Source organism: Syngnathoides biaculeatus, chromosome 2, assembly GCF_019802595.1.
Source record: "Syngnathoides biaculeatus isolate LvHL_M chromosome 2, ASM1980259v1, whole genome shotgun sequence".
Lineage (NCBI taxonomy): Eukaryota > Metazoa > Chordata > Actinopteri > Syngnathiformes > Syngnathidae > Syngnathoides > Syngnathoides biaculeatus.
Window position 1 is genome coordinate 3,796,354 of NC_084641.1, and position 14,442 is coordinate 3,810,795.

Below are 14,442 nucleotides of genomic sequence, written 5' to 3' on the forward strand. Positions count from 1 at the left end.
GAGTCTCCCACTAGAAGATTAAAATTCAATATTCATTATTTGCAAATACGCCAATTTTAGGTTCTTTGAAGTAATCTTAAAAAGTCAAATGATTTGAATTGGACCACCTCCACATTCTCTTAACTCACACTTCCTTCACTCAACCCCAAGCAAATATTTTTATTTCTAGGTGTGGACAACGGTCAGGACATTCCCAGAGACCTTTTGGTGTCCATCTACGGAAGAATCCAGAAGTGGGAGCTGAGGACCAATGATGACCACGTGTCTCAGGTGCAGGCAGTTGAAAGGATGGTGGTCGGCAAGAAGCCCGTAAGACCCTCTCGACTTCTGCGTTGGCCTCGACCGGGCTTCTGCTCTTACTGAAAGATTGATGAATAATTTCCAGGTTCTGTCACTGCCTCACCGCCGGCTGGTGTGCTGCTGTCAGCTGTTTGAGGTTCCCGACCCGAACCGAGCCCAGAGGAGCGGCGTCCACCAAAGAGAGGTCTTCCTGTTCAACGACCTGCTGATGGTAAGAAACTAGAGGTGAAACGGTTTTTGAAATCCATCCAAACGGTTTAGTTCAGCTGTAACACGTGTTCCGTTTGGTTCGTTTGGTTCTCTTTTTTTTCCCCCACATTTACTAATGTGACAAAGCAGTGAACAGTCGTGCTAATGCAAGCCGAGATGGTGCCACACATCGCGGTGACATGTACAAGGTGCATTTGGAAATTCAATCTGGTGCCATAACTCTACCCAAGAGTGCGAACGTTCAGCAGCGCTCTAGAAGTTCTCTATAAACAAAGTTGAGTAGAGAGCTTAGCATCTCAAAGCCTTGCAAGTCTTAAGGATATACTTGGAAACTGTTTTGAAATTGTGAAAAAATGCAGTGTATCTGTTAACATTGATCGAAGACAATCCAAATCAACATTAGTTCTTCTCTTTCCCTCACTCTTTTTCCTCCTCATCCTCGACCATCACAGGTGACCAAAATCTTCCAAAAGAAGAAGGCCTCCGTGACGTATAGTTTCCGACAATCATTCCCGCTGGTGGACATGCAGGTGCACACCTTCCAGAACACTTGTAAGAACTTGTTCTTTTCATTCTTCTTCAACTCTAACCTCAACCGTGCGCCTTCAATATGAGGCACTTAATTAGCTACGTCATCTAATGACATCCTGTGTCAAATATTCTGATTTAAAAAAAAAAAAAAAAAAAAAAAAAAAAAACAGTGCTCAATCTTGATAGACCCTTCAAGAACTGCAGCATTTAACCTTCCTCTTGCTGGTCAAATTGATATGTTTAAAAATTAAAGACAAATAGCCAACCTCATCTATCGCCAGGAATGGGGACTGGCCCTTTCCTCAACTGTATTTAACATATTTGATGTATTTATGGAATACTACTTACACCAGAGTTACATCAATTAAACTAATACAGTTTATTTGAATAGGTCCCGGGCCACTTTGGTCAAAAAGGTTAAGACCGCCTTCTCTCGTGTACGTCGCAGCTGCCCACTGATCTTATGTCGCGTCATGTCATCCAGATTACCCTCACGGCATCAGGCTGACATCAGCCAACCCCGGGGGCGAAAGGAAGGTTTTGATCATGTTCACGGCACCAAGCCAGCAGGACCGCACTCGCTTCACCTCGGACCTGAGAGAGAGCGTGGCCGAGGTGCAGGACATGGAGAAGTACCGTGTGGAGTGTAAGTGGGCAAGTGATTTTTTGAGGGTCTATTCATTTTTATTTTTCCAGAGATGTATTACAGTTGACACCCGCTTTTAGTATGGACCAGTCCATACCACAAATAGTAAAATTCCGCTGATAATCGACATCCATTGTAATTAGTTCTTTTTTTGTTGTTGATTTTTTTTTTTTTTTAAGTGGAGATAAACTGCCAACAACTGTTTTGGGGGTTTGTCTCAGCCTCCCCCAAAAATGAAATTACAAAAAGAAAAATGTGAATGAAGGGGGACAAAGTTGGGATAAAAACTGTGAAAAGGTAAATCTGCTGAACTAAGAGTATGCGAGTGTCTACTGTATACCGGAAAATACTTTTCGCATGACCAATCCCAAGATCGTTTCTATTTTAATCACTTTTTGTGGTCAGTGACTTTTATAATGGGATAGCAATTAATTTCCATGTTTTTATGTCCATCCATCAATTTTCCATACTACTTATTCACACGTGGTGCACGGGATGCTGGAGTGGCCCATGGCCCAGCTAAATCTGGGCAAGACCCGGGATAAACACAGAACTGGTCACCACCCAATCGCAAGGCACATGGAGACAAACAGCCGCACTCACAATCACACCTCGGGGCAATTTAGAGTGTCCAATTAATGTTGCAAGTACCCAAGGAATACCCACACGGGCACAGGGAGAACATGCAAACTCCACACAGGCGGGGCCGCGATTTGAACCCAGTTCTCAGAACTGTGAGGCAGGTGCTCTAACCAGTTGTGCACCATGCCACATGTTTTAATTTCACAATCATATATTCAATTATCAATAACTAATTATGAACCAAAATATTTTTAGTGTACAGTGTTTCAATATTTGTATTTGTGTGTAATATTGGGCGGGACGGTGGATCAGCTTGAAAGCGTTGGCCTCACAGTTCTGAGGTACCGCGTCCAATCGCGGATCCGCCTGTGTGGAGTTTGCATGTTCTCCCCATGCCTGCGTGGGTTTTCTCCGGGCACTCCGGTTTCCTCCCACATCCCAAAAACTTGCAACATTAATTGGACACTCTAAATTGCCCTTTGGTGTGATTGTGACTGCGACCGTTTGTCTCTCTCCATGTGGCCTGCGATTTGCTCGCAACCAGTTCAGGGTGCACCCTGCCTCCTCCCCGTTGACACCTGGGATAGTCTCCAGCACTCCTGCGACCCTCATGAAAATAAGTGGTTAAGAAAATGGGTGGATGACTAATATTGTTGTTCTACTATGTTTAATAATTCAATAATGCAACTGCTGGTTGTGGGGCTATGGATAACCGCACCGTCTTCTCGCCTCACACGCAGCCGAGCTTGAGAAGCAGAAAGGTGTAATGCGTCCCGCCGGGCTGATGGCAGGCGGGCCGTGCAGCGGGGCCGGAGGGGCGGGGCCCGCGAAGAGTGAGGCTGTGAACGGCACCATGGGTCGGCCCTGCCTGGACGACACGTACGCGTCGGTGGATGGACTCAAACGCACGGCCCTCAGCTCCTCGCTCAGAGACCTCTCCGACAGCGGTCAGCACAGCTTCCTCTTTGGGTCGAGATGACCCAAAATTACTTTGTACTGTGTCTCAGATTATTACGCATGGAACATTCTGCTCAGGACTTGACATTAACTGCCGACCCGCCAAATGCATGTAAATTTCAACCGTGGCATGTGAAACCGCCACCCTCGGTAACCACTATTTTAATCAGTAATGCCCCCCCCCCCACCCCACCCCACCCCAACCACTACTAACCATGCGTTGAATGTATTTGGACCATAAAAAATCTTGGGGATAATTGTGGCAAGTAAAAAATTTGAGTGGCCAGGAACTCCAGGAAACCAAGAGCAAGTGAGCAAGAAACGTCAAGTGCTGATTATGCTCAATCAAAATCAAGTATGTTGTTGTCCACTTTAATAAAAAAGTCAAAGTTATTATGAATAACAAAAAGAAATAAGTATGAAAAATGTGGAACTGTCCAATGCCATCCAGATAGATCATATTCTTGATCAGTTATCTTTGGTCGTTTTGATTTGGTTTTTTTTTGTTTTTTTTTGTTAAATTATACAATATATTTTATAAAAGGCGGCACGGTGGATTAGATGGAAAAGCGTTGGCCTCACAGTTCTGAGGTCCCAGGTTCAATCCCCGACCCGCCTGTGAGGAGTTTGCATGTTCTCCCCGTGCCTGCGTGGGTTTCCTTCGGGCACTCCGGTTTCCTCCCACATCCCAAAAACATGCAACATTAATTGGACACTCGAAATTGCCCCGAGGTGTGATTGTGAGTGTGGCTGTTTGTCTCTATGTGCCCTTGGATTGGCTGGCAACCAGTTCAGGGCATACCCTGCCTCCTGCCCATTGACAGCTGGGATAGGCTCCAGCACTCCCCGTGACCCTTGTGAGGATAAGCAGCGAAGAAAATGGATGGATTGATTTCATAGAACTTATGGAATTTTTTTGTTATTAAGTTGTATTCCACGTAAATTGCACTATTGTCTCATGTTTAATAATTTGGAACACTGATCCTAACGACGTGATGCTGTTCCTCCTCCCGATGGACAATTGACTGTTGCTTTATTCTGATTGGCCAACAGGCAAGCGAGGTCGTCGGAACAGCGTGGGTTCACTGGATAGCACGATGGAAGTAAGCATGATTCACGTCGTGTGTGGTCAGACCAACTCATCGCTTCTAAACTATTTGTAATTTTTTTGCATTGTATCTCAAAGCGTTAATGGCATTTTTTAAACCCCTCTGCTGTTTGTTCTTTCATGGGTGCACGCTATTCCTAACTTCGGAATCTTGTATGTCACTACAATCTCTACTACGACCCACCCATTTATGGGACAGCGGCTCACTTTTTGGCCCCGACCCACCAATTGAGAATAACTGGTCACTGGTATAGCATTAGCTTTAAGGTTGTACCATCAAGGTTTGCCACTGTAAATAAGGGAAAAAAATCTTTAAAAAACATAGAATAGCAACAAGATTTTTCTCAAACTACATCTGCTGTGGGTCAATTTAAAGAAAACAGGAGAGTTCAGTTACAGTATATAAAAAGTGCAAAATGATGAGTGGCGAGTAATCGAACTTGTGCGCTGGTCTTGTCAGGGTTCCATCATCAGCAGCCCACGGCCGCACCAGCAGTACCACCCTGGAGGGCTTCTGGCCTACAGCCCCATGATGGCGCCCTCGTCTCCAGCAGCCTACCAGCCGCACCGCCCTACTCAGAGCCCCGGTACGGGGGTAGGCGGTGGGCCGGGGCTCTGTCACAACCAGGCTGGAGCGAGCGGGGTCGCGGCTGGGCCCGGCGGAGGGATGGCGATGGGGGTCGGTCCGGGCAGCGGCGGCCGATTCGGGAACTTTTTTGGCAGCCGCAGAGGGAAAGTTCCTGGTCCCCTGACGATGACATCGCCGACACCGCAGGGGCCCCCGAGTCCCCTGATGATATCGTCCCCGCCCCACTACCCCGCACCCGAGCCTCCTATCGCCCACCCGTCCTCCCCTTCCCCATGCCCCTCCCCATCTGCCAACCTCGGCCAGTCGGACCCGGGAGGCATTGGAGGGGGAGGAGGCCCGGGTGGGGGGCATTCCAAGCTCCAGGCTTTGCACGCCCAGTATTGCCACGTCAACAGTGGGGGAAGCGCAGTCAGCGGGCACCAGCAGCAACAGACTCCACCCCCTCCTTACCACCACCATCACCGATACCACATGCAAAGCGCCCCACAGCACCACCCCCTCATGCACAGGGTGTCGATCCCACGACGCCAGGTCCCGTCCAGCTGCGCGCCATCTCATATCCAGCAGCATCAGCGGATCCAGCAAGCCGCCGCCCAGCACCAACGCTACAGCGTCACCTCGGGTTTCATTACACCTCCGCCACTGTCTCCGCACTCGCCTCTCACCCCGACTACCCCCCACGGACTGTTTCGGCCGGGCGGCGGAGGCAAGCTGCCGCTCACGATCTCGCACTCGCAGCCCCACCCCCACAGTCACTCCCACAACCACGCTGCTCACTCGCCGCTGAGCCCCTCACCCGCCAGCTCGCCCTCCACCCACTTCATCTTCTCCACGCCACCGCCCCAGACCCCTTCGGCGCGCCTCGTCTCCCAGAGCCTTCCACAGCCCTACGCGCCCCAGTACCCGCCACTCTCCTCTATCCCGCCCCCTCCTCCGCACTCCCCGCTGCCGCCGCCATCGGCCGCGCCACTCTCCCCGCACCCGGGGGCAGGTGGCGGGCCGGGGTCCAAGTCGAAGCCGGTCAGTCGAATCAGCACCGTCGTGTGAGGAGTCGGCAAGCCAAGGCCACGACCCATCTGGTCGTCGGCCACCAGGCTGCGGCACCCCACCTCGTAGCCAGCTACCGGGGGGCGGCGCTCAGAGGGAGGAGGAGGAGGAGAAGGAGGAAGAGGTGGGCCGCAGGGCAAGTGCAAACGTATCAAAATGGCCGCCTAGTTAGACGCCGAGAATTTCGAGCGGGGAAAAGGAAATTACTGAGCCTGTGTTACTTTCACATCCACTTACCCTGCAGCTAAAACATTTGACCATGTCCTAGCCCACATCGATCAAGCCATCCTTGGAGAATTCGGCGAGGAGTGAGAAAAGAGCTCGACGAGGGTTAGCGCACAACACTGAGGAGTGACAGCTGGATTTCAGAAATCCAGCTGTTCCCAGGAATGGCCAGTTGGGGACGCTGTAGTTAGTTTAGTGCACTTCGTGTCTAATTGACAGCCATGCATGACTTGTGCAATCGCTGCTGAGTGTTTGTAAGAAGAGGGGAGAACTTTTTATTGTTGCTGTTTTTTTTTTTTTTATCTCTGTGCTTTGTGACAATGTTGTTTTGGCTCACAGGGTTTCTGCACTCTCCTTGTTCTGGATTGAAATGGTCATTTACTTCTTCACTATGATACAAATACCATATACATGTATATGTGTGTACATGTATATATCAAGGCAGGAAGAAAGCATGAACACTGACGTCACGATGAGAAAATGAACATGAGGACAGATCAAGATGAGAAGACCAACATGAAGACAAGAAGAGGACAAACCTGAAGACAAGCATCAACACCGACATGAAGACAAGATGAGACAATCATCAACGCGAAAAGAATTCAAACGTCAATACAAACGTCTCTCATTATGATATATACAGTATATATTGTATCAAGTATTCCAAAGGTATACAAAAGCAAAGCATATTCGTGTACTGATGTTGTTTTCCGTGTTGCCAAGGAAGGAGATGAAGCTATTCATCACGATGCCAAACAGGGTGCACTCTTTTACACAATTGACAAGTCAGTCAAAGATTATATGTAGAGTATTATTCCCGCGTATTTTGTTCAAATGTAGTGTTATTTTGCAAAATGCTACATAAGTATACAATCTTCCTGGCTGGTAATATAATTCCATTATCAAGAGTCTCTTAATGGTTGTTCCATTAACTGAGCCATTTTTTTCCCTAAAATCGGTCTATTGAAACATTTTTTTTTTACCTCATTGAATAATGGGTTATTTAATTTATTGTACATAAAAAAATAGGGCAGTGAGTTTTTTAACATATATTTTATATTTTTTAATTTTAAAAAATGTTTGGTAAGTATTAATTTTCAATGATACAGTTACAAAGCGGGAAAGTACACTTTCACCGTTAAAACTGTTTGCATAATTTGGTTTAGTAATGTGTTGAATTCTCCCTTGAGGGATTACAATAAGAAAAACATTTGAAAATAATTTTAAATGATCTAGATTTATTTTACTCGAAAACTAAACTATTTTACCTACTTTTTTAAATTATAATTATATTGATTAAAAAGTGTTGATTTTCTCCTGAGGGATTATAATCAGTAAAATAAGATGTAAAAAAAATTATCAAAATGTTCAAATGTAAAAAAAAAAATCATTTTATTAAAATAATATATTTTGTATGCACATTTTGACTTGGCCCACCTATCCCTTTCAATAATCGTCATTCTGTGGTCCTTGACAAACTAAAGTTTGTCCATCAATCCTAACACGAAGTACAACAGCAACATTAGCGCAACAAATTCACATCATCATCATTTTGCAAAATGGAGTGCAAGGTGCCTTCAGACATGAGGATGGTAAAATATGAAGCATCATCTTTTTAATAGACTATCATTTCAGACCAAATCCGATGTCAAGGGTTTTGGGACTTTTTTTCCTGCAATCTGGACCTACGCACGTGTAACTGTCTCCAATTATGATTATTCTTCTTTGCACTAATGCAAATATGAGCGTCGCCTTTGTGAACGTGCGCATGTGATGTTTACGGTGTGTGTACGTGTGCAAGTGTGTGGGTTTATGTTCTTCAGGGTTCTACTGGGCGTATTTGAACTTGATTCTTTTTTACGTTTAGCTGCATTGCGTTACGATTGGAAATGATGTGAGGGCATTCCTCTGGGCACCTTGTTGGCTCTCCTCTATTTTTCATTCCCAGGGAAGAGTATTGAGCTCGATCTGACAAAAAAAAAAAAAAAAACATGCGCTTATGCAAATTCCCCTGAAGACTTACATTACCTGATGATGACTTGAAATCTTTACACTGAAAACTTGACATTACTTGATCATTTGAAGACTATTGTACACTGAACTTGTCAGAACTTGTTCTGACGCTAAACTCGTCACATTACATGATGATGACTTCAAATGTCTTTACACGGAACGTGTCACATGACTTGCAATGAAAGTATCTCGACACTCTATCTCACATGACTAGGATTTAAAGCCTTTACAGTTAATAGGTAACATAGCTGGAATTTTTTACACTGAATATGTCTCTTGACTTGTCGTACTTAACACCGAACACGCATTGATAACTTCAAATCTTAACACTGAGAACATGATTTGTCGGCGACGTCAAAAGTTTCTACATCGAGCACATCTCTTGGATTGATGTCTTTCCAGAAAATATATACTCGGAGCCATATTTGAATGAAGTAGCAACGATTTCACGAAGTGATGATAATGAACAGGGCAACGTTTGGGTCATTGCGCTTGGACGCCATCTTGCCGTTTAGTGTGGCTTTTGTCAGCTGCGGGCTTGTGTGATGCTGCGCTAACGTGCAAAAATTGAGTTCAAATAGTTTTTTTTTCAATTACCTTTTCGATTTTGCATTGATTGAGCGTTCACTTAAAAGCAATCAAGACTGGATGAAAACGTGTGTTTTTAGGTGTGCAGCACGTTGACGTATGAAAAGATGTAAAAAAAAAAAGGCATGATGCTCTCTCGGCCTATCTCTTTTCTCTCCATTATTGCTGTGCATGTCATTTATTATTACAGTATCTGCACTGAGTGGAAGTTGGTATTATAAGCCACTGTGTACATAAATATTGAATTCAATGAAAAGTAGCTCTTTTCATCAGGAGCAAAGACCAACATTTTTCACTAAACAGCAAATATTTTCTGACCGCTGCTGCCGGCAAGACGGATTGTGGTAGTTGTTTTTTTCCTTCTTCTTTTAAAGAAACTCAAAAGACAAATGTTGTCTGCTTCCTGTGCTGAGGTAGTATGTGTACAAAATGTTCCAGTAGTGTCAAATACTGTATGTGTCCACAGAGATGACATTATTTTAAAGATGATTTAGACATGTATAGAAATATATTACTTGTAACTTTGTTTTGGACAACATTGCAGAGAATAATGTGGAAATATTTATTGCTCTGAACATATAAAAATCTGTTCATGTTCATGGAAGAATGCCTGGCCTCCTGTTTGTTGCTTATTTCACCTGCGCTGGAGCTTAGCCCAGCCGACTTTGGGCGAGAACCAGCGTACACCTTGAGTTGGTTGCCAGACTTGTGGGGCACGGCGCCATGAAAAAGTATTGGTCCTCTTCTCTAATTATGTTTTTGCATAGTTACCCCCTTTTTTTTTTTTTTTTTTTGCAGTTATCAAACGTAAATGGGAGACAAATATAAACTAAATGAACTTAAAATGCTGTTTTTAAATGGTTTCATTCATTCAACACGAAATGATTTAAAGTTACCTAACCCTTGTTAAATCATTTATTAAATAAGCCATATCACAATATTTGTTTTATTTTCACTAGCGTTAACCCTAACCCTAACTCTAACCCTGTCTTTTTTTGCACCAAGGACTTTTTCTTAGCAAAGCAACCTCAAAACAATTTTTTTGAGGCCTGCAGAGCTATAATCCCTTTGTGCTAAAAGTGAGGGCCCCAAACAAACAACACCCCCCCACCTCTCTTCCTTTGTTTAAGTAGAGAAGGAGTGTTGGCCCTCTTTGTTTGTACTAATTTGTTTTCCAATCATTTTTACGGTACCTTTCCTGGTTCATTACTTTACTCCAAAGTAATTTTTACCATATAACTTCACTTATTTTTCTGTACTTTGCCTCTTTCCTTTTTTTTTGGCAACCCACATCGTTTGGCATTTTTCTGGGGGGCAAACTTTTTTCTCCCTCAGGTGTCTGTTTCCCCACCCGCACACATTGTCTCTCACAAAATAACAAGCTCCCACCAGGTTCTACACTGTAAAGACTTGTTTCAATAACCGTGATGACGCACCCGAACCGCGAGATGGGGTCCGGCCCACATGCGAACCAAAACCACGGGCATCGCCGCGACCACCACCGCAGGGACACCGACGGAAATGGGCACAGGAGAATGGACCGCGCATTTCCTTCCCGTCCTGGGGGAAGGGCGTTCGCCCTGGACACCAGAATGGGAAGGCTCAGCTCCCCTCACCTAACCCTGTCTGGTAAGGTATGCGTCTTGTTACATCAAGTGTGAATCTAATATAGCATTAAAAAAAACGTTTGCAAGTTCTCCTTGCGCCTGCGTGGATTTTCTCCAGGCACTCCCTGTTTCCTCCCACATCCCCAAAAAATGGACACTCTAAATTGCCCCTAGGTGTGATTGTGAGTGTGGCTGTTGTCTGTCTCTACGTACCCTGTGATTGGCTGGCAACCAGTTCAGGGTGTACTCCGCCTCCTGCCCCTTGACAGCTGGGATAGGCTCCAGCACTCCCCGCGACCCTTGTGAGGATAAGCGGCTAAGAAAATGGATGGATGGGTGAATGTTTTGGAATGGCCTTGTTAAAGTCCAGACATGAATCTGATTGAATTCATGCAAAAAAAAAAATCAATTTTTACTGAATTCAAACAATTCTGCAAGGGTGAGTAGACCAAAGTATTTTCACAGCAATGTGAACCGCTCATCCTCAGTTATAGAAAATGCTTGATTTCAGTTTTTGCTGTTGTTGATGGCCCAATCAGTGCTTCGTTTTAGGGGGCATTACTTTTTCACGCAAGGTCAGGTAACTGAATAGACCACTCCCCCTCCCCCCCCCCCCACACACACACGCACCCTTAAAAAATGAAATCACTATTTTGAATAGCATTTTAAGTTTTCTTAGGTTATATTTATCTGACATTCATGTTTGTTTGATGATCTTGTACATTAAAGTGGGGAAAACTAAAAAAAATATATTTGAAAAGGCAATACTTTTTCACGCAACTGTAAGTCACACCAAAAAAAAAAAACCACACACACACACATTTACGTATGGACAATTAACTATTCAAATAACCTAAAGAAAACACTTTGGCAATGTGGAAGGATGTCCAACTACCCCCCCAAAAAAATAAAAATAGACCCCCCCCCCCAACACAAACACATGCATGGAGGCCAGAGCCCGGATTCAAAATGAGAACCTCAAGAAATAGAATGAGGTATTGACTTGGTAAATCCAATTTTAATATACAACACCAATTTCAGTGAAGTTGGGATGTTAGGACAGTAATACCTGCATTCTTTTACTATGACGCAATACTATTGTCATGCGTGCAGAGTAGTGGTTTGGCATTGTCTTCCTGAAATAAGCCGGAGAAACCATGAAAAGACATTGCCCGGATGGTTTCTCTAAACCCTGTATGTACCAGTCAACGTTAAAGAGTGTTAGCACTTTGCACAATATTTGGGCCAAGCAACTATTATTGCACCAGTATTTCTAGAAATAATTGCCTTCTATTTACCATGGTTTTAAGAAGAAAAAGGTATAAAAACAATAAAACATCTGTTGATTTCTTTTAAGCTTGTATCTGCTTGCAGGGACCCCGACGAATTACGATGTCCAATGCAATTCATTCCCAAATAGCACTCACACTCGTTATTATGGAAAAAAAGTGTAAAATAAAACGAACAAATGGACAAATGAAATTTTAATAATACTAATGATATAACGCCATTGAAAGCGTGTGGCTAAATGTTGTTATATGTTTCCGATTATTTGAATTTACTGCAGTTCCGTTGTGACGATTGCCACTGGGTTTGCGCGTGAGAAGATTCCAATTTGGAAAGGTTCATTCGAACAAAACCATTTCGTCACGAACAGGATTCGAACCTGTGCGGGGAAACCCCATTGGATTTCGAGTCCAACGCCTTAACCTCTCGGCCACCGTGACTACGTGATTCCTCGTGCCCCACACTCTTATTTTATCTACATATACGCAAGGACCAGGTACGATCACGGTAGATGTTAACATGGTACTATTGATTCTATGCAAGTGATTTGATTTAGAAGGGTAAAGGGTTTAGGACCGCTGTAAATACTCATGTGTACACCGTACCAAACTCCGAGTGACGTCTCAGCGCATTATGTGGAAACAATTTTAAACTTTATTTTCAGACTTACACAAAACCTTTTAGGGACTTTGTTTGAACACCAAGTCGCAAAAAAAAAAAAAAAAAACATTCGAAATGATCCAAATAAAACGGGGTGCCACTTTCATGCCTGCTACCCAGAATGCCTGACGACTAATCATTTTGATTGGCTACTTAACTTCGAGCCCCGCCTCTTTGATGGACATATCAGTTGTCCTCTGGTCGAGTTTGCCCAAGAAAAACTTGAACGCTTCGTAGGATAAAATGATCAATTGGAAGGTAAACGATTCCAAACGTTACGTAAACGTGTTACTAACCGCAAGTCCTCATGTCTTCGTTTACTTGTGATTTATGTTTTTTCGCTTTGTTAATTCCTTCCCACTGTCAGTTGTCGTCATGGTCATGCTAATGCTAAATTAAACTGCACGACGGCGGTGGCGATTGCCGTCACGACATTTGGCGCAGCTTTTTAGCTGATTGCCTGTGTGTCGCTCACCACAACATTCATCGTCTCCTTCTAACAAAAGTGCATCTTGTAGCGTGACTCGGAGTTCACGCATTGCACACACAAGCACAAATATGTCACTCGATGGATGGCGTGCAGCTGCCTCTCACATCTCCCCACTTTGGGTAAACGATGGCCTTGGCATTCTGCTATGTGGACATGAAATAAGGTTGGAGTGGACTTAACTTGGCATTTTTAAAACTTTTTAAATGCACGTGCAACTGTGCAATTCAATTTTTCAATACGGTTTTTTAGCACAGCGTGGCCCTCAGTTTATCTGTTAATAAATCTTTCAATGTCCTCTTATTATTTCTGTGACCTCTCAATTAAACAGCATGTAACTTAATGTTCGATCAGAGATTGACTGAAAGCGGTGACGCTTTCTTCCCTTTCTGGCTTTTGTAGTGATAGAAGTTGTCAAATTGGAGATTCTGCAGTGCCATTCTCTTACCCAATTTTAAGAGAAACAACCTTGCACTCCAATCTAATAAAGTTCACTTGGAGAAACTTGCTTCATGTGGGGTGCCTCGGTACTCCTCGTCATATCATATTCAACAAACAAAAAAAGCACAGTCTTGAATGAAAAATTTCCAATATAAACAGGAAGAAAATCTCAAGTCTAGTCAAAATTTTAGCAACGCAAGTTGTTAAATTTATAACTAAATAGACTTAAGTCCCTCACATTTTTTGGAGGGTGGGGGTGGGGTATAACGCTTAAGTGCTTGTAATCACCACACTTGTCATCTTCTCTGTTTTCAGGCTTTGGACAACGTACCTGTACTCTTGTACATTTTAGCCCTGAAGACATTGATCCTATGTTTGGCCTTTGCTGGGGTGAAGATCTACCAGAGTAAGAAGGCCGAGGCAGCTCTCAAGCAGCAGCAGGCCGAGAGGAGGAAGTTGGCCCAGAGGACACAGGAGCTTATCGATAACATGAAGGAAGACTAAGACGACTTGCTAAATGCTGGTATTAAAGCAAACTTGCCAGTTTGTGTACTATTTGTGAAGCAGGGTACGTTACTACATTGTAGTTTTACCGCTTTTGTCGTCCTTTCACCTCCCAGGGCCAAGCACTACATTGTGACGGACTTGCCCGACTGCAACATAAAGTACTCAACACGTCACTTTGATACTTTTGCTCCTGTGTTCAAAATGAAATCACTTAACACAAAAGTATTTATTGAGTTTTATAATCTTTTCATTTGTAGTGAAATGGATAAAACATTGTTCAACACCCTTTTTTCTCTCAGTATTTCACTGTGCTGCATGTTGCCTATAAAGTGATCCGGTTGGCTCAAAATGTGGAAAATCTGATCACACACCAAACTATGTTAATACAAAAGTGATTCATTAGAAAGATTTGAACTATTAATTCATATGAGTCATGAACTTAACATCCTAGAGATACAAAGCCCAGGTAAGTGTTGTGAGTCCACAGTTAACATCAGTTGCTGAGTTAAGATTTCACTTAGAGACACACACAAAAAAAAAAAGTCAAGCCCAATAAAAAATAATTCACTTGAACTAAAAATTCTGATGAATCTTATCAGATAAAACATACCAGTTCATGTCAAATAATGTTTGAGGATATAATTGTACAGAAACTAA

The 14,442-nt window shown here is 43.6% G+C and overlaps 2 protein-coding genes and 1 non-coding gene across 4 annotated transcripts in view; 2 read left to right on the forward strand and 1 right to left on the reverse strand.

The window, feature by feature from the left end:
* LOC133504655 (IQ motif and SEC7 domain-containing protein 1-like) overlaps window positions 1-9,359 on the forward strand; it is a 64,150-nt gene extending 54,791 nt beyond the window's left edge. For both annotated transcript variants that reach the window (XM_061827140.1, XM_061827148.1), the window contains exons 11-17: window positions 170-309; window positions 386-511; window positions 963-1,062; window positions 1,526-1,687; window positions 3,010-3,216; window positions 4,280-4,329; window positions 4,795-9,359. In XM_061827140.1, coding sequence (XP_061683124.1) covers window positions 170-309; window positions 386-511; window positions 963-1,062; window positions 1,526-1,687; window positions 3,010-3,216; window positions 4,280-4,329; window positions 4,795-5,970 — 1,961 coding nt within the window. In that variant the 3' untranslated portion in view covers window positions 5,971-9,359. The remainder of the gene's footprint in view (window positions 1-169; window positions 310-385; window positions 512-962; window positions 1,063-1,525; window positions 1,688-3,009; window positions 3,217-4,279; window positions 4,330-4,794) is intronic.
* A 2,689-nt stretch (window positions 9,360-12,048) lies between these two features.
* trnas-cga (transfer RNA serine (anticodon CGA)) lies at window positions 12,049-12,130 on the reverse strand. The gene has a single exon. It is a non-coding gene; the product is annotated as a tRNA-Ser (tRNA).
* A 345-nt stretch (window positions 12,131-12,475) lies between these two features.
* LOC133504687 (small integral membrane protein 11-like) lies at window positions 12,476-14,070 on the forward strand. The gene is made up of 3 exons (XM_061827200.1): window positions 12,476-12,608; window positions 13,594-13,801; window positions 13,899-14,070. Exons 1-2 carry the CDS (start codon window positions 12,594-12,596, stop codon window positions 13,780-13,782), a joined length of 204 nt encoding a protein of 67 aa, XP_061683184.1. The 5' UTR covers window positions 12,476-12,593; the 3' UTR covers window positions 13,783-13,801; window positions 13,899-14,070.
* Window positions 14,071-14,442: the final 372 nt, after the last annotated feature.